Source organism: Pongo pygmaeus, chromosome 17, assembly GCF_028885625.2.
Source record: "Pongo pygmaeus isolate AG05252 chromosome 17, NHGRI_mPonPyg2-v2.0_pri, whole genome shotgun sequence".
Taxonomy (NCBI): Eukaryota; Metazoa; Chordata; class Mammalia; order Primates; family Hominidae; genus Pongo; species Pongo pygmaeus.
Window position 1 is genome coordinate 69,430,485 of NC_072390.2, and position 23,220 is coordinate 69,453,704.

The 23,220-nt window shown below is 41.1% G+C and overlaps 1 protein-coding gene across 1 annotated transcript; it reads left to right on the forward strand.

Moving 5' to 3' along the window:
* Positions 1 to 247: 247 nt before the first annotated feature.
* On the forward strand, positions 248 to 22,683 carry LOC134738455 (dynactin-associated protein-like). Its single transcript, XM_063653704.1, has 3 exons — positions 248 to 379; positions 7,489 to 7,653; positions 22,594 to 22,683. Exons 1-3 carry the CDS (start codon positions 323 to 325, stop codon positions 22,666 to 22,668), a joined length of 297 nt encoding a protein of 98 aa, XP_063509774.1. The 5' UTR covers positions 248 to 322; the 3' UTR covers positions 22,669 to 22,683.
* The last annotated feature ends 537 nt before the right edge of the window (positions 22,684 to 23,220 follow it).

Consider the following 23,220-nt stretch of genomic DNA (forward strand, 5'->3'; position numbering starts at 1 on the left):
GAGAAGGAAGAAATGTATCTGATGGCAGTTTCTTTCTACTAAGCAGGCTGCTTGGGGAGGAGTATTGAGAGTGTAGTCACAGAGGTGGTATTGATTTTCTTGTGCCTTTATGTGATTACTTAACACCACAGGTGTTAAGGTGGGTGGATCCCATGTAAAGAATAATTATTTATTATTTAGTCTAATCCACACTGGCACTGATGTCTCATAGTTGGTTTACGATTAATCAACTCAATTATTTCTCAAGATTTTAGGTATAAAGGGCGATGAAGAGGCTGAAAAATGTTTCTGGAGTTAAGCTTGTGATACTTGCAGTTCAAGAATGGACAGAAAACATGGGAAATACATAGTGAACATTGAACACTCTGGAAACCAGCCAGTGAGTATTGGTGGCACCACTGTGATATATTCTCACAGTCCAGAATCTTATTTTCAATATTTATGAAACTCTAATTTTTAAAAATTATAACATAGTTTTTCCCAAAATGGAATTCTTAAAATTTTACATGGAAGCCAATTTCTAGCTGCTCTATTACAAGTTATTAATTAGAAAACTTGTATTTTTTTCTGCATATCAATACATGCATAGCAGAGAAACTTATTTTAAATAATCACTGATCTAAGACATTAGCAATTTTTGGTGGTAACAATTTAATGATATGTTTAATACTTTATGGTTATTATAATTTAAGCATAAGACAACAAACGTGGGTTTGATTGCATTAGCAAATTAAACTTTTGAAATGTGATGTGTAGATTTTTGTGTTAACTGCCAAGATTGTTAGTGTAATATCTAGATTTGTCAGAACCCAGATATTTCTACATATCTTTGGGAGTCAGAAGTGAATCTTGTAAGTAAAGTTGAGGCCTAGGAAGCAAATTATCTAGCAAATCCTTTAGACTGGCCTCTACTTAAGTACTTATGAATTTCTTTTTTGGTAAAGAATTGTGTTTAGGTAATATTTTAGAGTTCAATTAAATACAACCTTGTTTATTGTTTAGGTTTTTAGAAGAAACAATTTAGCTCTGTATGTTTTATGATTGCATTTTATGTAACTATTCATGTCTAACTAGAGTCCTTGATATTGGAAACAGAAATGGAAATGTGCTGAATGAAATCAGTGTAAGTTTGAATGGATAGTTATGTTTTGTGAGGAAAAATATTTTTCTCTCTATGCAGTAACAAGGAAGTTATAAGGCAGAGAAATTTTTCCCTTGATTCTAGATCAGTATCCCTCTACCCTGAAGACAGTCTTCATGGTCTGTCTAGCCCTGCAAATCTGTCACTGTGTCTTCACAGTGTCAGCATACTCAAATAAAAAGATTTCTTTGGTAATAGTAAGGAATCAGTTAGTCATCTTGAGTGTTTTCCTAAACAATGCTGTTTTCAAATAAAGGTTACATATTTTAACACTGACTGAATATTTCACTTATATGTGTATACTTGGACATAGTGACAGAAAAAAAAATTTTTTTCGTTAAGGGCCATTTTGGTCAATGGATTGAATAGAAATTGAAGGCCACATAAAAATAAAATGTAGGAGTTTGTTTTTCTCTCTTGGGAAACAAAAATTGGTAAATTAATCTCTTTAGATCTGTGAATAGGGAATTTAAAATTTTACTCTGTGAGTATAGCTAATGCATATCAGATGCATGATGGAGATTATTGGCTGCTACCAAAAGCTAATTAAGTATAATTCACAGCTCCCTAACTGATCAATTTTTAACTTTAGATACAACTTTTAACTTTAATTTTTAACTTTAGAGACTGACAGGAGAAACTGAGATTGCACGAATTATATTACCCTCAAAGCTCCAGTGTGATGGGTTCTTCCTTCTTGGTATAGGTACCCACTATCTCCCTTCCTTTAAAGAATTTAAAAGAAATTCAGGCAAGCTGGTTTGGAAAGTGAGGTTTTACTTAATTATATAAGTGCAACAACAACAAAATCTAAGTTCATCACCCTCAGTATACTAAATTGCTGAAGAATAAGTGAAGCTTTTATAAAAGATAAATCTTTGTTATTTTTCTCAAAGTTTCTGATTGAAAAACAGATGGAATTTTGTTAAAGTACCTGTGTATATCAGATTTTATCTTATTTGATATCACTAAATAGCTACTAAAAAATGTTCTGGCTTGCTATTTTACCTTAAGAAAAATTAGACTCTGGCTAAGTCTTTACACCCAGATATATTACTTCTTGACTGTATTTAATCACAATTAAACTCTCTTTTGTCCTTATGTATAGTCTCTCACTGAGTAGTGTCTGCATACACATATGGTTTGATTGTTTTGATAGAATTTAGAGATTAATTGATCTGTCAATAGTTTTTTAAAAATCCATTTAGGATTGGGTATTTAATCAAGAAGGTCAAGAGAGTATATTTATTTTATTTATTTATTTTTATTTTTTATTTTTTGAGATGGAGTTTCACTCTTGTTGCCCAGGCTGGAGTGCAATGGTGCTACCTCAGCTCACTGCAACCTCCACCTCCCAGGTTTAAGAGATTCTTCTGCCTCAGCCTCCCAAGTAGCTAGGATTACAGGTGCATGTCACCACACCCAGCTAATTGTTGTAGCTGGGTAGAGACAGGGTTTCACCATGTTGACCAGGTTGTTCTCAAACTCTTGACCTCTGGCGATCCACCCGCCTCAGCCTCCCAAAGTGCTGGGATTACAGGCGTGAGCCACTGCACCTGGCCAAGAGAGTATATTTAATAATATTCTTACTGTTGTATTAGAAAAAAAGTTCTAGATAATTCTATAATATTTTTCAATTGTAACAAATTTACATGGACCAATTTGCAGTTGCTTGAATATCTAACACAGATTATTCTCCTTTTTCTTAAAACTATTTCTGAGATTGTTTTTTCTTTCAACCTCCCTTTAAGAAAAACCTAACCCCCAAAATGTTTCACATTTGAACCCACATTTTTAATGCATTTAGTTTAAAAAAATTTTAAGTAGGCACCCATGTACCAAACACAGATGGAGTCTTCTTTTTCTTTTTTTTTGGAGACAGAGTCTCACTCTGTCACCCAGGCTGGAGTGCAGTGGCGTGAACTCGGCTCACTGCAACCTCTGCATCCCATGTTCAAGTGATTCCCGTGCCTCAGCCTCTGGAGTAGCTGGGATTACAGGTGTCTGCCACCACATCTGACTAATTTTTATATTTTTAGTAGGGATGGCATTTCACCATGTTAGCCAGGCTGATCTTGAACTCCTGACCTCAGGTGATCCACCCACCTCAGCCTCCCAAAGTGCTGGGATTACAGGCGTGAATCACTGCTCCCGGCCGTGGGTTTTTCTAAAGGAGGGAGTGGAGACTTTCTTACTCTCTGATACTACAAGATATTCAGGCTCATCTTATATATTTCCTGCTCTAGCACTAGAATCGGACATTTCTCCAAGGATCCCTGGGTCCTTTTATTGGAAATGGTATTTAAAAACCAAGATTTGGGTGCTGGGTATGCTTGTTGCTACTGGCATTTTGTTGATTCTGGGTCCTCTCAGCTGAGAAAGCAAGGAGACATATGTGAGTGTACTAACCCATGCATATAAACATATCTATAAATATTTCTATATGTAACTATCAATGTTGCTATTAAGCTAAACATGAGTTTATATTGATATCTCCAACTATAATTCATCCAATCTCCAACTGTAATGATCCATGGATCATTCTAGCCTCCACTGATGAAAAAAGCCAAACTGTAAAATATTTGAAAAGGTTTCTTATGAGCCAAATATGAGTGACTATGGCCCGTGACATGGCCTCAAGAAGTCCAGAGAACATGTGTCCAAGGTGGTTGTGTTACAGCTTTTGGTTTTATACATTTTCTGGTATCAGAAGTTACAGGCAAAGATGTAAATGAATACATGTAAGGTATACATTGTTTTGGCCTGGAAAGTCAGGGCATCTCAAAGTGCGTGGGGTGGGGGAGCAGTGGACACACTGGTCATAGGTGGATTCAAAGTTTTCCTGATTGGCAATTGCTTGAAAGCGTTGATCTTTGCCTAAAGAGTGGAAATCAGCAGAAAGAAAGGCTTGAGTTAAGATAAGGAAGATTGTGGGAGCCAAGATTCTTCTTATGTAGATGAAGCTTCCAGGTGGCAGGCTTTAGAGAGAATAGATGGTAAATGACTCTTACCTGACTTTAAAAGCTGTCAGGCTCAGTTAAATCGCTCCTGAATCAGGAAAACACCTGGAAAAGGAAGGAGATTTTTTTTTTTTTTTTTTTTTTTTTTTTTTTTCTACAGAGTACAAATTTCCCCCACAAGAGATGGCTTTGCAGGGCCATTTCAAAATATGTCAAAGAAATACATTTTGGGGTAAAATTCTTTTATTTCCATCAGTGCCTGCTGTCTGTCGTGTGATGCTAAACCAAGGTCAGGTTGGAGCTGGGTATCTCATTGCTACAAAGAGTCTGTTTTGTTAATCTATGATCTCTATTTTAATGTTAATTCTGGTCAGTTGTGCCTAAATTCTAAAGGGAGGAGGGAACAAAGAAGTATGTCTGACCTGCCCTTCCTTTTGTGGCTTGAAGTAGTTTTTCAGGGTTCTTTGGGATCCCCTGGCCAAGAGGTGAGTCTGTTCATTTGGTTGGGCAGCTTAGAATTTTACTTTTGGTTTATACTTTCTATCTTGCTTATCTGTAAACTTCTACTCTAACAGGGAGAAACCTGGCTCCCACACTGCCATCCTCCATCCGTTTGCTTAATTATTTCGTTCCAGAATGCATGTATGGAACTGTTACCATGCAGGTAACAACTTCATCAACTATGATTCAATGCTGTGTCCTTTTTTCTGCTTTTAGTGTGACAGACTCCACTTGTTCCCAAAGTTCCTTTAGTCAGCACCTTTTTACTCCATCCACTTCAGTGAAGTTGTTGATTCTTACATTTGTAAATATAGTCAGGTTGTTTCATCCTACTCTGCATTCCATTTTGGCATTCTCTAATGTCCTACATGATTTTCAAAAATTTTCATGTATTAAGGTTGATTCATGCTATAGCTTAGTATACTCATTATTTTGAGTTTTTAGAAATTAAGGTACAATATACTTTATGTAAAATATACATAAAGTAAACTTATATTTAAGTGAACAGGTTAATGAATTTTTACACATATATACATGCATATATACATCAAACACATACCTGTGTAACCATCCCCTGTAGAGTCTTAATTAGGGAAAAGGAGTCAGGCTGGCGGAACCAAGGGAAAGCAAAAACCAAAAGCAGATAAGCTATAAGTCTGCCATTCTTCATGGTCCAGGACACACAGCTGTCCAGTGTAAATAACTCACAATCTTCCGTGCCCAACTGATCACCAGACACCTGCAAGTTAGCTCACTGCAATCTTGGCATTATCAATACTGCATAAATCCCTCTTCAGCACACAGCACAGGCACCATCCTACAAAATCCCCAGCAAGCCTTTATCTCCTTGCCGTCAGCTCCTCTTTTGCTAGCTTGCCCACTGTTTCCTTGCAACTTATTTTGCAACTTTCCCTGATAAATCTACCTTTCTTTACCTACAAGTGTTTTGATAAATTATTTTTACCACCCATGCCACTGGCCCAGATAGTCACTGATCACCTGTGACATCCCCTAGCTCTAAATAAAGAACATTTGCAACATCAAGAAGACCCCCTCTGCTGCTGCTGCCAGTCAGTACCCCATCCTTTCAGAGGTAACCACTCTTACTTCTGTTGCCACAGCTTAGTTTTGTGTTTTCCTGAATTCTGCATAAATGGAGTTGTACAGTACTCTTATGTGTATGGCTTATGTTGCTCATCACCGTATCTATGTCACTGGTTTCTTCTTTATAACTGTAAAGTATTTCATTTGCATAAACAAACCATAATTTATTTATCCATTTTCCTGTTGATGAACGGTTGTGCTGTTTTCATTTTTTGCTGTTATGAATCAAGCTTCTGTGAACTTGTTGTACCCAAACGAGTTAGAGAAACGCCACACTTTGAGACAAAATTAAGAGTCCTTTATTTAGCCGGCGACCGAGAGGCGGCTAACGCTCAAAATTCTCTCGGCCTTGAGGAAGGGGCTTGATTTTCTTTTATACTTTGGTTTAGGTAGGGGAGGGGGGGTTCAGATGCAATAATTCTACAGAGGTAAAACATGCAAAAAAATTAAAAAGGACAAATCTACAGAGAAACAAACAATTTAAAAGACAAATGGTTACAGAGAAGCAACAGTACCAGGTGCGGGGGCTCTAAATCCTTCATAAGATGTTAGATATGGGTGCTATGCTGGACACAAACTCAAGGCTTTATGGTGTTATCTTTTGAGCAAAATCCTGGGAACTTTGTACATTGCTTGTTTTAGTACCTTATCAGTTAATTGGACTCTTTTGATATGTTGAGAATCTGCTTACACACGTTAACTCCTTGAGGAAAAGGGGTGGGTAAGGAGTCCTTAATGTCTTGTAAATCAAGGGAGCCAGATGGAGTTTGTCCGGCTTTCTCAGCTAAGGGAGAGTCTATTCATGTGGAAACAAGGCTAGGTGATTAAGGGAGAAAAAGGGAGAGTCCAAAAACTGGGTTAGTAAAACAAGGTTAGGCATTACAAACTTCCTTGTCCATGGCTTATGGAGCACATATACTTTCACAGTTCTTGGATGTACAGGCAGGAACACAGTGACTATGTCATATGATAGGTGCTGAGAGCTGCTAGCTATCCAGGTGTTCAATTAGGACTTTGAGCCAAATTCAAAGTAATGACTAAGCCCTTATTCACTTATTGCAATAGTATAAGCAAGAGGTCAAAGAGGAAATGGTGTCAGCCACCATAATGTTCCATTATTTTTTTCTCCACGTAACAGCACTGGGCAAGAGTTAAGTGGATCAGCATAGACCAGGATGACCCCATTGCCAAGGGAGCACTGAACAAAGGGCTTCTGCCATTTTATGGACCTGGGAGATAGAAGGAGAAAGAGGAAGAAGGCCTAGAAGTGGGAAAGAACTGAGTACTGAGTCAGGGTGGAGAAAATTGTCTTCAAGGCCCCTGATAAGGAGATCTCCACATAAGTGCTTGAACAGTATCTCCCCTGAGGCAACCCTTGCTTCTACCCGACAACACCCCCCACCCCCCGCCGCCCCCTCGCCAAACAAGGAAGCCTCCAGATGGAAGTTCCTAGGCAAGGAATGAAGATATGCTCAACAGCATGATTGCCCAGGGTGGCATGGGGAAAGGGGAGGCTGAATTCCTGACTGCAGCTTCCTTCAGAGACTGCAGTGCACAAATGCAGTGCTGCTTCCTGACTGCAGCTTCCTCCAGATACTGCAATGCACAGCTGCACCAAATCTTAAGGGAGGGCCACTTTCTTCTTTGAGGCTTTCCAGGTGAAGACTTTGCAGTGGCCTATGGTTGCATCTGAAGGGTCACGTATAGAATTTTGGCCTGGAGCCAGACGTCTCAATAGGTAGTATATGTTTTACATTTTCTCCCATTCTTTTCTGCCTATAGCCTTTCCTGAGTCCAAGAAACCATGAAGCTCACAATTCAGCATGTCAGTTCTCTACATCAACTGAAATAACTGGTGATGTTGGTACTAACTTAATTGGTGTCTGCACCAGCCCAGCGACGCTTGAACACTCAGAATTTCCAAACAGAGAATTCCAACATTATCAGGTAATACTTGGGACAACACTGTTTTCTGGATTAAGATATAATCCACATGAAAATACTCTTGATCCAATATTTGGAGGAAAAACATTCAGTCAATTAACATTAACATTTTTCTTTTGAGAAATCCTTTGAAAATGTGAAGTCACTGAGAGGGAATATAGGAGAGGTAGAAGATTTATGGGGCTGTTTGTTTGCTTAAGGAGTTAATGATCTTAATAGAAAGACAAAACCATATAAGGAGTTTAGAGAGGGTCAAAGAAAACAAAAATTAGAGGCTTTTATTTTTGAAGTACTGAATAGGTAGCAACATAACAAATACATTGGCAGTGAATGACATTGTCTGTAAACCTTGCTCAGGTGGAAGATGACGTCATGTGTTGAGGTCCAGGCCCTAATCTGTGGATGATCTGTCTCACTCTGCCTTCCTGCATGCCTCTGAACCTAACTATGGACCTTCCTGTAGCCCTCCTGGCTCTGATCTCATATGTTTTCAACCTTGACTTAGATGGTTTATCTACCCTGGGAGGTATAAAGAGTTTCTAAGAAGATATTTATTATTTTTTTAATTTGGAAAGATATATTCATGTGAATGAGAAAGCATGAGATATCAGTGGAAATTTCTTTGAACATTAAGGAAACAAAAGTACAAGGTTTTTCCTAAAAAAAGCTAAAATTTGGGCCCAGTGTTTGTTATTTAAAATAGATTTTATCTTCCTGTTTTATGCTCAATGGGTTCTTCTTGCCCACTGCTTAGATAGAACCGATTTGTCAAGACAGGGGAATTGCAACAGAGAGTTTTACACACTTAGAGCTGGCTAAGGCCAGAGTTTTATTATTACTCATATCCGCTTCTCCCCAAATTTGGAGGCCAGAGTTTTCCAAACATAGTTTGGGAGAAGGAGAGGTGGGTAGGGAATGGGTGCTACTGACTGGTTGGGGATGCAATCATAGGAGTGTGGGAAATGGTCCTCATGGCCACTGAAGTTGATTCTGGGTGGGGCCACAGGACCAGTTGGGGCCACTAGTCATCAGAAATGCAAAAACCTGAAAAGGAATCTCAAAAGACCAATCTTAGGTGCTACAATAGTGAAGGAATCTGCAGGAGTAATTGGGGAAGTTGTAAATCTTGTGATCTCCAGAATAATGACAGGTAATCATTTATGTCTACACCTGATCAGACTTCAGGCTCCTCTCATCCTCCTAACCTGGTGGTCTTTCATTAGCTTTACAAAGGCAGTTTAGTTTTGGGGAAGGGCTATTATGCCTAGGAACAAGTAAGGACAGTTTGGAGGTTAAAGGCAAGATGAGGGTTGATTAGATCAGATATCTTTCACCATCATAATTTTCTCACTGTTATCATTTTTGCAAAGTTGGTTTCATTTATACATTGTTTCAGTGAAGTAATCTATTTCAAAATCTACTACAAAGCTGTAGTAATCAAAACAGGATGGTATTGGCACTAAAAAAACCAGACCAATTGAAGAGGACAGAGTCCAGAAATAAATTCACACATTAATGATCGATTGGTTTTTCAACAAAGATGTGAAGAACACACAATGAAGAACAGTCTTTTCAAAAATGGTGTTGGGAAAACTAAATATCCACCTGGAGAAGAGGGAAATTGGACTCTGATCACACATCATATACCAATATCAACACAAAATGGCAAAACACTCAAGTGTAAGACTTGAAACTATAATGCTACTAGAAGAAAACGTATAAAAAGGATGAACAATGGCATTAATTTTTGATAAAATATTTATTTTCATCCTTAGTAATTTTATTTAAATCCGTTCCAGGTGACACGAAATTTCTTCTGTGACTGGTCTCTATGGAGAACCTTTCTGGCTTGTCTCTTAGCCTGTGTGATAACGACAGCAATTGGAATACTCATAGTATCCCTGGTATATAACGGGAAAAATAATAATGCCTCCATTGTTATCCAGTTTCCCCAAAGCCATGGAACACCCTCATCTGCCACTGGAATAACCTCATCTATAGATTCTCAACCTACTGTTACCACTACTATAATAAATTCTACCACAAAATCCACTTCACCTAAACCTACTATTATAAGAACCACTGCAAGCACTTCTATAGAACCTACCAGCGCAATGACCTCCAATAATACTTCAGCTGCAACTACAATATCACCAGCCACCACTTCAACTGAAGCCACAGCCACAACAACAGCAGGAATTTCCACAGAAGCTACAACCAAAACAGCCACCACTAACACTTCCACTGAATACACATCCACAACAACAACAAGCAATGCAACTGAACAGTCCACCACAACAACTGCAGGCACTTCCACTGAGTCTACAACCACAACAGCCACCACTGCCACCTCTACTGAACCCACAACCACAAAAACAGCCAGTAGTGCAACTGAACAGTCTGCCACCACAACTGTAGGCACTTCCACTGAGACTACAACCACAACAGCCACCACTACCACGTCTACTGAACCCACAACCACACCAGTCAGCACTGCGACTGAACAGTCTGCCACCACAACTGCTGGCAATTCCACTGAGACAACAGCCACAACAGCCACCACCACAACCTCTACTGACTCCATGGCCACAACAACAGCCAGCACTGCAACTGAAAAGGATGCCACTACAACTGCAGGCACGTCCACTGAGGCTACATCCACCACAGCCACCACTACCACTTCTTCTGAACCCACGACAACCACAGCAAGCACAGCAACTGAACAGTCTGCCACCACAACTGCTGGCACTTCCACTGAGACAACAACCACAACAGCCACCACTACCACGTCTACTGAACCCACAATGACAACCACAGCAAGCACTGCAACTGAACAGTCTGCCACCACAACTGCAGCCACTGCTACTGAGAGTACAACCACAGCAGCCACCACTGCCACCTCTACTGAACCCACAACCACAACAACAGCTAGCACTGTGACTGAACAGTCTGCCACAAGAACTGGAGGTACTTCCACTGGAGTTACAACCACAGCAGACACCACTGCCATGTCTACTGAACCCAGCACTACAACAACCGGCACTGCCACTGAACAGTCTGCCACCACAACTGCAGGCACTTCCCATTGAGGCTACAACCACAACAGCTACCACTACCACCTCTACTGAACCCACTACCACAACAGTAGCCAGCACTGTAACTGAACAGTCTGCCACCACAACTACAGGCACTTCTACTGAGACAACAGCCACAACAGCCACTACTACCACTTCTACTGAACCCACAATGACAACCACAGCAAGCACTGCAACTGAACAGTCTGCCACCACAACTGCAGCCACGGTCACTGAGACTACAACCACAATAGCCACCACTGCCACCTCTACTGAACCCACAACCACAACAACAGCCAGGACTGTAACTGAACAGTCTGCCATCACAACTGTAGGCACTTCCACTGAGACTACAACCCCATCAGCCACCACTACCACTTCTACTGAACCCACAACCACAACAATAGCCAGCACTGCAACTGAACAGTCTGCCACCACAACTGCTGGCACTTCCACTGAGACAACAGCCACAACAGCCACCACTACCACTTCTACTGAACCCACAATGACAACCACAGCAAGCACTGCAACTGAACAATCTGCCACCACAATGGTAGGCCCTTCCACTGAGGCTACATCCACAACAGTCACCACTGCCACTTCTCCCATACCCACCATGACAACCACAGCAAGCACTGCAAGTGAAGAGTCTGCTATCACAACTGCAGCCACTGCCACTGAGACTACAATCACAACAGCCACCACTACCACTTCTACTGAACACACAATGACAACCACAGCAAGCACTGCAACTGAACAGTCTGCCACCACAACTACAGGCACTTCCACTGAGACAACAGCCACAGCAGCCACTACTACCACTTCTACTGAACCCACAATGACAACCACAGCAAGCACTGCAACTGAACAGTCTGCCACCACAACTACAGGCACTTCCACTGAGACAACAGCCACAACAGCCACTACTACCACTTCTACTGAACCCACAATGACAACCACAGCAAGCACTGCAACTGAACAGTCTGCCACCACAACTGCAGCCACGGTCACTGAGACTACAACCACAATAGCCACCACTGCCACCTCTACTGAACCCACAACCACAACAACAGCCAGGACTGTAACTGAACAGTCTGCCATCACAACTGTAGGCACTTCCACTGAGACTACAACCCCATCAGCCACCACTACCACATCTACTGAACCCATAATGACAACCACAGCTGGCACTGCAACTGAACAGTCTGCCGCCACAACTGCAGCCACTGCTACTGAGACTACAACCATAACAGCCACCACTGCCACCTCTACTGAACCCACAACCACAACAACAGCCAGCACTACAACTGAACAGTCTGCCACAACAACTGGAGGTACTTCAACTGGAGTTACAACCACAACACCAACCACTAGCACCTCTACTGAACCCAGCACTATGACAATTGGCACTGCTACTGAACAGTCTGCCACCACAACTGCAGGCACTTCCATTGAGACTACAACCACAGCAGCCATTACTACCACCTCTACTGAACCCACCACCACCATGACAGCCAGCACTGTAACTGAACAGTCTGCCACCACAACTACAGGCATTTCCACTGAGACAACAGCCACAACAGCCACAACTACCACTTCTACTGGACCCACAATGACAACCACAGCAAGCACTGCAACTGAACAATCTGCCACCACAATGGTAGGCCCTTCCACTGAGGCTACATCCACAACAGTCACCACTGCCACTTCTCCCATACCCATCATGACAACCACAGCAAGCACTGCAAGTGAAGAGTCTGCTATCACAACTGCAGCCACTGCCACTGAGACTACAATCACAACAGCCACCACTACCACTTCTACTGAACACACAATGACAACCACAGCAAGCGCTGCAACTGAACAGTCTGCCACCACAACTACAGGCACTTCCACTGAGACAACAGCCACAGCAGCCACTACTATTACTTCTACTGAACCCACAATGACAACCACAGCAAGCACTGCAACTGAACAGTCTGCCACCACAACTGCAGCCACGGTCACTGAGACTACAACCACAATAGCCACCACTGCCACCTCTACTGAACCCACAACCACAACAACAGCCAGAACTATAACTGAACAGTCTGCCATCACAACTGTAGGCACTTCCACTGAGACTACAACCCCATCAGCCACCACTACCACTTCTACTGAACCCTCAACCACAACAACCGCCACCACTGCAACCGAACAGTCTGCCACCACAACTGCTGGCACTTCCACTGAGACAACCACAACAGCCACCACTGCCACTTCTGCTGAATCCACAATGACAACCACAGCAAGCACTGCAACTGAACAGTCTGCCACCACAACTGCAGCCACTGCTACTGAGACTACAACCACAGCAGACACCACTGCCACCTCTACTGAACCCACAACCACAACAACAGCCAGCACTGTGACTGAACAGTCTGCCACTACAATGGTAGGCACTTCCACTGAGGCTACATCCACAACAGTCACCACTGCCACTTCTACCAAACCCACCATGACAACCACAGCAAGCACTGCAACTGAACAGTCTGCCACCACAACTGCTGACACTTCCACTGAGGCTGCAACTACAACAGCAACCACTACCACCTCTACTGAACCCACAGCCACAACAACAACCAGCACTACAACTGAACAGTCTACCACAACAATTGAAGGTACTTCCACTGGAGTTACAACCACAACAGACACCACTGCCACAACAACTGGGGGTATTTCCACTGCAGTTACAACCACAACAGACACCACTGCCACGTCTACTGAACCCAGCACTACAAACTCCAGCACTGCAACTGAACTGTCTCCCACCACAACTGCAGGCACTTCCACTGAGGCTGCAACCACAACAGTTACCACTACCGCCTCTACTGAACCCACTACCACAACAGCCAGCATTGTAACTGAATAGTCTGCCACCACAACTACAGACACTTCCACTGAGACAGCAGCCACAACAGCCACCACTACCACTTCTACTGAACCCACAATGACAACCACAGCAAGCACTGCAACTGACCAGTCTGCCACCAGAACTGCAGGCACTTTCACTGACACTTCTACCACAATAGCCACCACTGCCACCTCCTCTGAATCCAGTAGTAGAGCAACACCTGGCACTGCAACTGAACAGTCTGCCAAAACAACTGCTGGCCTTTCCACTGAGACTACCACAGCCACCACTACCACCTCTACTGAACCAAGCACTACAACAGCAGCCAGCACTGCAACTGAATAGTCTGCCATAGAAACTGCAGGCACTTTCTCTGAGGCTACAACCACAACAGCCACCACTACCACCTTTACCGAATCCACAACCACAACAACAGCCAGCACTGCAACTGAACAATCTGCCACAACAAGTGCAGGCACTGAAGCTACAACCACCACAGCCACCACTGCCATCTCTACTGACCCTAAAACCACAACAACAGCCAGCACTGCAACTGAACAGTCTGCCACAACAACTGCAGGCACTTCCACTGATACTGCTACCACAATTACCACCACTGCCACCTCTGCTGAGCCCGGCAGTACAACAACCCGCATTGAAATGGAACAGTTTGCCACAACAAGTGCAGCAACTTCTGCTGAGTCTTCAACCACATTGGCCACCACCACTGCTTCCTCGGAAGTCACCACTTCAAGCCAACCAGCCACCTAATTACCAGCACTTTTACTGAGGCTACCACCGTGGTGAGCACTACTACCTCCTCTACTTGATCTACAACACCAATAGCAACCCGTACCTCCATTGAAACAGCAGCCATAATAACATCAGGCCCTTCCACTGTGGCTACAATTACAACAGCCACCACTCTCCCTTCTACTGTACCCATAACCACAATAGCAGCTAACACTGAAACTAAACAGACTACCACAATGACTGTTGGTACTTCCACAGTGGGTACAACCAAAATTGCCACTGCTATTGCCCTCACTGAGTATACAACCACAATAGCAGCCATGATGCCCACTGAACAGACTAGTACAACTGCAGGGACTTCCACTGAGCCATCAATCACAATGATCCCAACTCTGCTTCTACTGAATCTTCAACCACAACTACAGCCACCAGTTCACCTGAACTGACCACCACAACAACTGCAGGCACTCCGACTCAGGCTACAACCACAAAAGTCCCCATTACTACTTGTACTGAACCCACTACTCCAACAGCATCCACCACTTTGACTGAACTAAACCTGGAAAACAGAAATAGCCACCATTTTTACTACGGTCATTACCGTAACAATCATAGGCAGCATTTCTACTAGCCTGTAAGTATAAGAGCCAGGACAATTGCTTCAAAAGAACCAATTATCACAACAGCAGCCATTCCTTCAATTTAACCACAAACCACACAACCATATATAGCACTTCAGCTGAATTTAACAGAACAACAACATGGACCTCATCTAATGAGTGTGTAGATGCTAATGGTAGTGCTACCATTTTTTTTTTTTTTTTTTTTTTGAGACAGAGTCTCACTCTGTTGCCCAGGCTGGATTGCAGTGGTGCCACCTCTGCCTCCTGAGTTTAAGCGATTCTCCTGCCTCAGCCTCCCAAGTAGCTGGGACTACAGGCATGTGCCACCATGCCTGGCTAATTTTTTGTATTTTTATTAGAGATGGGGTTTCACCATGTTATCTAGGATGGTCTCAATCTCCTGACCTCATGATCCACCTGCCTCGGCCTCCCAAAGTTCTGGGATTACAGGCATGAGCCACTGCACCTGGCCTGCTACCATTTTAAATAAACTAATAACCACAACAGCAGCTGCTACTTTAACTGAAGTTACTATAAGGACACCTACTGGTAGCACCTCATCTGAACGTGTCAGCATAATTGTGAGCACCGTTTCTTAATCCAAACTTATCACTGTAACTTCAAGCTTTGTTCCTTCAACTGAATACATTACCACAATCACAATTATCTTTTCAATTGAGGCCACAGCCATGACAACCAGATTCATATTAACTGAGTCTACGACCATTGTAACTTTTTACTGAATCTACTATCATAAGATTACAATAACAATTTCACTCATTGGTATCCGCAGTGGCCAAAACTCCCACTTCAGTTAAAGCTACAACTACCTAAATCATCCAACAACTTTAACTCAACCCTGAATTACTCTCATGTCAAATGAACCTACAAATGACTATTACTTTAACAAAATCATCAGACACTACTACCAGCACTTTAATTGAATTTACAACCCTCACAATAGCTACCTCCAACTCAGTTACTGAATCTATTCTGTTTTCTGATACAACTAAAACATTTAACCTCCACTGCCACCAACTCAACTAAATGAAAGCCAACACATACACTACTAACTCAACTGACTCTTTGATCACAACTCCATAGCAATGTCAGATCAATTTACAATCTCCATGAGCATCATTACCTGTTAATAGAAAATGCAATTACAGTTTCTACATAATCTGCTATCATAATACTGCCAGCTCCTCCACAGCCCCTTCAAACGAGTCCATTCATAGCCACAGCAACCATGCCACATCAGCAAAATGTGCTACTCCCATGACATCTACTGAAATTTCACAATAGAGACCACATTTCTACTCTATGTACTCCTACAACAGATAAAACTTTACTGAACCTTTTAGTACCCTATCACTGGAATCTACAAGCATTACAATTTCTATTAGCATGTTATTCAAAGTCATTCACTGCTTATTCATAAATGCAACACTGTCATTTTTTTTCTAGTAAATTGACTAGTCAGATTACTACTCTCACTTGACAAAAATGGCAACTTTCTAATGACCTATTCCTAGGGCAACTGTGGTTAGTATACCTAGAAATTAAATCCTAACACCTACTATCCTCATTCCTATACCAGATATACCAGATCCTGTATCAACCATCAATACCACAGGGAATTCTATGGCCAATATCACTGTCAACATATAACTCCAAAAACGTGGGATTATAGTGGTTACCAGAAACAACCACTTCTAAAACAAGACTTACTTATTGACCAGTTCAGCTATTACTACCATGACAATGAAATCATTTTCATGCCTACACTTAGTTTTAAAAATATGACTTAGCAGACCTGAACACTTAACGTGGAGTTTTCCTATTTGCTCTGTGAAGTTTTAGATAATACAATTTTTATACAAAGTAAGTTCAATCTATTTATTTATGTTGGAAACCTGTTCTGATTAAATAAATAAGTTACCAAATATGAATATAGTCTTTTATTATTCCAAAGATTTAGTGCTTAATACATATACTCCTTATGTAATAGGGAAAGAACATTCTGTATGGTGAGGGTATATTAAATGTATGAAGTACCACATTTCCTCTTCAGATTGTGTGAAATTATTTCCATTTCATTATTTACTGTTTAAATTGTTTTACTATTTAAGTAATATTTATGAATGTGTTCTCACTATTTTTGGTTTTAAAAATTTATTTTCTGCTATTTTTTCCATAATCTTGTACAGTCATTCAATTAAAAACTTTGAGTAACCATTTACTGTGTGCCTGCTATTTGCTGAAGTACTGAAGAAAATTTAGGAAAAGAAAATAGCAATGCAGGCCAAGCACGGAGGCTCACATCTGTAATTCCAACATTTTGGGACCCTGAGACAGGAGGATTGCTTAAGTTCAGGAGTTCAAGACCAGCCTGGACAACAGGGTGAGACCCTGCCTCTATAAAAAATGAAAAAATTAGCTGGGCATAGTGGTGCACACCTGTAGTCCTAGCTACTCAGTAGGCTGAGGTGAGGGGATTGCTTGGCCCAGGAGCTCAAGGCTGCAGTAAGCTATGATCATGCCACTGCACTCAAGCCTGGGTGACAGAGCAAGTCTCTTAAAAAAAAATGCAGGTAACAGTAAAAAACTTACAAATTTGGGTTCTGTTATTTAGAATTCTTGGTAATTGACAGATTTAAATTAATGTTGATGGTACTTGCATTCCAGTGCAGTTCTACTGAATCAAAATCATCAAGGATGGGCCAGAATTCCATATTTTTCAAAATGTGTGTAGCCAGGGCTCATAACTACCCAATGAAGCGTTGAACTCAGGAGGACATTGTGATTTGTTACAGCGTTTGGATGGTGTTGATGAGATTGATACAAATCATCTAACAGTTTTTAAGCACTAAGAAAATTCAATCACTTTTTGGTGTTACTGCTATGTATAAACAAAAGATGGTGGTATACAGGCACTTCACTTGAGCACGTGGTTGGGAGTGGGAGTGAAAATGCTTTATTTACCAAAAAAAAGTGTTCTCAAGAAATTTAAAACAAAGATTTTGATAGCCTCTATGCTACTTAGAAATCATATTTAACTGTTTGCTAATGTCATTCCTATAAAAGTGTTTTCCCCCCATTTTGCTAGCCTGCTTACTGTCATTATGTGCAATTAATTTAACAAAACTGTATTCAAATGCTTTAATTCTATTTCTTTCCTTTCTTCATTATATTTTCAATTAATATTACTTTATTATTAAATGTATCACTGATTAAACTTTTCTCTTTCTGCAAATTCTTTCACAGTAAATTTTATTAAAAATTGTGGTAAAATAACTTTTATTAGTTATAACTTTTACTATTTTCTAGTTCTACATTTCTGCTGCTAATTAGGATGAGAAATGTTCCAGAGTAAATTCATTATGTAAATAAATACAAGTTTGTTTTTTTAAAAGATAGAAGATTTTCCCAGTTTAACACATTGTAGGTGCTTAATGGATATTTATTTAATGCAGTTGACCCTTGATCTCTGCGCAGTCTAAAATCTGCATATAACTTTTAACTCCTCAAAAATTTAACTCCTAATAACCTACTATTGACCAGAAACATTTCCGATGACACAGTCAACCAACACATCTTTTGTATATGTATTACAGACTGTGTTGTTACAATAAAGTAAGCTAGATAAAAGAAATTATAAAGAAAATCAGAAGGAAAAGAAAGCACATTTACTATTTATTAAGTGGAAGTAGATCATCATAGACTTCTTCGTTCTTGTCTTCATGTTGAGTAGGCTAAGGAAGAGGAAGAGGAGGGTTTGGTCTTGCTTTCTCAGCGTGGTGGAGATGTAAGAAATTTGCAGCACAGTTCAATCCCATGACATTCAAGGGTCAACTGTGAGCATGTAAATGCATCATAGGAAGGCAATATGAGGTAAACTTTCAGAGCCAGGGACCTGGCCTCTATGTTTAACCACTATGTGTACCTGGCAGCTAGTAGATAATAAATATTTGTTCCACAAAAGAAAATAGTGATCATTGTAAGAATTTATTACCAAACTAAGATGACTAGAATTGGAATTACACTATTACCTCAATTTTTAATTTACTTTTGTTTATGTTAATCTATTCCTATTAGTATTAGTATTAGTTTTCTAATTTTTTTAGTTGAAGTACAACATATTAGCAGAAAATGCACAAATCATAAGACACAACGCAATGAATTATCACAAAGTGAACACACCCATATGCAAATCAAGAAATAGAACATTATCAGCACTTCAGAAACTCTCATGTGCCATTCCCCAATCACCACTTCATTTTTCTTCCCCACAAGGTAAACACTGTTCTGCTGTTAATTACTTTGTCTGATTATGAACATAGTAGAAATGAAATGGTATCACAGGAACTCTCTTCATCTGTCTCTTCATCTGGCTTCTTTGACTCAACCTTATATTTGTGAGATTCATATATGTTTTTGCTTATACCAATGGTTCCTAGTGTTAGGTACTGATCCATGTGGCTATCCAAAGGATCCTGCATCATTTATTTAAAAGGCTATCCTTTCCCACTTCTCTGCTGTCTTACCTTGTCATAAATCACATCTGCCTTTTGACTCCTATTATCGTGAATTTGCTTGATTAATTCTCCCTGTGTGTAAAGAAGGTCCCATTCCATGACACTCCTGCCACTCCTTCAGTGACACAGATGCCCCCTTCATGCCACTCAGCTACAAAACCCAGTGTCATCTCTCATAACATCTGCTTTACCCTGTTCAGCCTCTGACTGTCCTCCTAGAGCCATTCTGGCCCTTCTCACTTTGAAAGCAGATGCCTGCTTTGCTCTGTCCCACCTAGTGGGCTTTAGGGCTGAACAGTTCAGAAAGGGAAGGAAAAAGAAGAGAAAGAGAAAAAGTAAAAGCAAGAGCAGAAGGTTTTTCTGTGGTTTCAGGTTATCTTATTTTCTCCATATGAAGCTGGCCTCAAAGTTGTCAACCTAAAGAAAGGAACTGAGGCAAAATTAAAATAAGTAGAGAGTTTGTTTGGACCAAACTTGAGGACTGCAACCTGAGAGACACAGATTCAATTTTCCCTGAATATATGCTCTAATTAGCAGCTATCAAAAATGAATTTTTAAAGGAAAAAAAGAAAGCAGTTCCTACATTGTTCATTAAAATAACATAAACTATTGATTGGCTATAAGTTGTCTTCATGAGATATCTTTATTTAATCTTGTGAAGATACTGAGTGTAGGTCACTCTCTCATCTGATGACATTTTAGGTAATTTATCAGCTAGTCTGGAAACTGTAAGGAAGAAAAGAAAGAAAAAAATGCCTTTAACAATTGTCCCTGGGCATGGATTTGATGGGGTAGGGGGTGGGGGTAGTGGGTGGTGGGGGATGGGAAGTCCTGTCCTGACTGAAGTCTCATATTCATGTTTCTCTGAACCTGATCAATTTTGCATACCTCACATAGTTCACACTGCTCTGAGCTACTCTTCTTTCTCAAACTCTTCCTGTTGATAAGAAAATTATCAATCAATTGTTCCTGCTTTGAAGAAAATCTATCTTTTATTCTGGTTGCTTTTAAGATTTTCTTTTTTGTTTTTGGTTTCTTGAAGTTCAAGTGTGATCTCCCTCTGTCATAGTTTTACTTGTATTTATTTAGTGATAAAGCTTTTATTGATTTGTATTTCAATGCTCTTTAGTTTTGGGCTTAATGTTTTTTATATTAGTTTGAAAAATATGAAATCATAATATTTTCCAACATAACTGCTTCTGCTTATCCTCTCTCTTCCCTCTTCTGTGATGGATATATTTAAATCATGTCCATTTGGACTCATACTATTCCCCCATTTTTTTGTCTCTGTGTGCTTCACTCTGTATTTTTTCTGATGCATCTTCTAGTTTGCTAATCTCTCTCCTTAATTGTATCTAATTTGCTAATAAAGCCTGATATGATTTGGCTGTGTCCCCACTCAAATCTCATCTTGAATTGTAGTTGCTATGAACCCCACATGTCATGGGAGGGACCTGGTGGGAGGTAATTGAATCATGGGGGCAGTTACCCCCATGCTGCTGTTCTCATAAAAGTGAGTGAGTTCTCATGAGATCCGATGGTTTTATAAGGGGTTTTTCCCCTTTTGCTTGGCACTTCTCCTTGCTGCCACCATGTGAAGAAAGATGTGTTTTCTTTCCCTTCCACCATGACTGTAAGCTTCCCAAGGCCTCCCTAGCCCTGTGGAAAATGTGAGTCAATTAAACCTCTTTCCTTTATAAATTACCCAGTTTTGGATATTTCTTTATAGCAGCATGAGAATGGACTAACACTGTAAATTTTTATTGGTAGAGGGGGACACTGCTGTAAAGATACCCAAAAATGTGGAAGTGACTTTGGAATTGGAACAGGGTAACATGCAGAGGTTGGAATAGTTTGGAGGGCTCAAAGGAAGACAGGAAAATGTGGGAAAGATTGGAACTTCCTAGAGACTAGTTGAATGGCTTTGACCAAAATGCTGATAGTGATATGGACAATGAAGTCCAAGCTGAGGTGGTCTCACATGGAGATGAGGAACTTGTTGGGAACTGGAGTAAAGGTCACTCTTGCTATGCAAAGAGACTGGTGGCATTTTGCCCCTGCCCTAGATATCTGTGGAACTTTGAACTTAAGAGAGATGATTTAGGGTATCTGGCAGAAGAAATTTCTATGTAGCAAAGCATTCAAGAGGAAGCAGAGCTTAAAAGTTTGAAAAATTTGTGCCCTGGCAATGTGATAGAAAAGAAAACCCCATTTTCTGGGGAGAAATTCAAGCAAGCTGCAGAAATTAACATAAGTAAGGAGGAGCCAAATGCTAATCACAAAGACAATGGGGGAAAATGTCTTCAGGGCATGACAGAGACCTTCATAGCAGCCCTTGATGTTAAACCACAGGCCTGGAGGCCTAGGAGGAAAAAGTGGTTTCCTGGGCGGGCCCTCCTGCTCTATGCAGCTTTGGGACATGGTGCCCTGTATCCCAGTTTCTTCAGCTCCAGCCACAGCTGAAACAGGCCAATGTATACCTCAGGCCATTGCTTCAGAGGGTGCAAGCCCCAAGCCTTGGTGGCTTACATATGGTGTTGGGCCTGCAGGTGCACAGAAGTCAAGAATTGAAGTTTGGGAATCTCCGCTTAGATTTTAGAGGATGTATGGAAATGCCTGGATGTCTAGGCAGAAGTTTGCTGCAGGGGCTGAGCCCTGATGGAGAACCTCTGCTAGGGCAGTGCAGAAGGGAAATGTGGGGTTGGAGCCCCCACACTGAGTCCCCACTGGGGCACTGCCTAGTGGACCTGTGAGAAGACATTCACCATCCTCCAGACCCCAAAATGGTAGATCTGCCAACAGCTTGCCTTGCACGCCTAGAAAAGCCACAGACACTCAATGACAGTCTGTGAAGGAAGCTAGAAGGGGGGGCTATACCTTGCAAAGGCACAGGGGTGGAGCTGCCCAAGGCCATGGGGGCGTGACCTGCATGTGAAACATGGAGTCAAAGGAGATCATTCTGAAGCTTTAAGATTTGATGCCTCACTAGATTTTGGACTTGCATGAGGCATGTAGTGCCTTCATTCATGTAGTCAGTAACTAACTTGCTTTTGATTTTACAGGCTCATAGGTGGAAGGAACTTGCCTTGTCTCTGATGAGATTTTGGATTTGGACTTTTGGGTTAATGCTGGAATGAGTTAAGAATTTGCGGGACTGTTGGGAAGGTATGATTTTGTTTTTAAGTGTGAGGACTTGAGATTTGGGAGGGGCTGGGGTGGAATAATACGGTTTGGCTGTGTTCCCACCCAAATCTCATCTTGAATTGTAGTTCTCATAATCCCCACATGTTGTGGGAAGGACCCAGTGGGAGGTAATTGAATCACAGGATGGTTACCTACATGCTGCTCTTCTCATGATAGTGAGTTCTTACAAGATCTGATGGTTTTATAAGGGTTTTTTCCCCATTTTGCTGGGCATTTCTCCTTGCTGCCACCATGTTGCTTCCTCTTCCACCATGATTGTAAGTTTCCTGAGGCCTCCCCAGTCCTGCAGAACTGTGAGTCAATTAAACTTCTTTCCTTTATAATTACCCAGTCTTGGTATTTCTTCAGAGCAGTGTGATAATAGACTAATACAAAGCTGTAAACCAAAAGTATCGGAGGTGAGGCTCATTCAGTTTAGAAAGTTTATTTTTGTCAAGGTTAAGAACATGTCGTGACATAGCCTCAGGAGGTCCTGATGACATGTG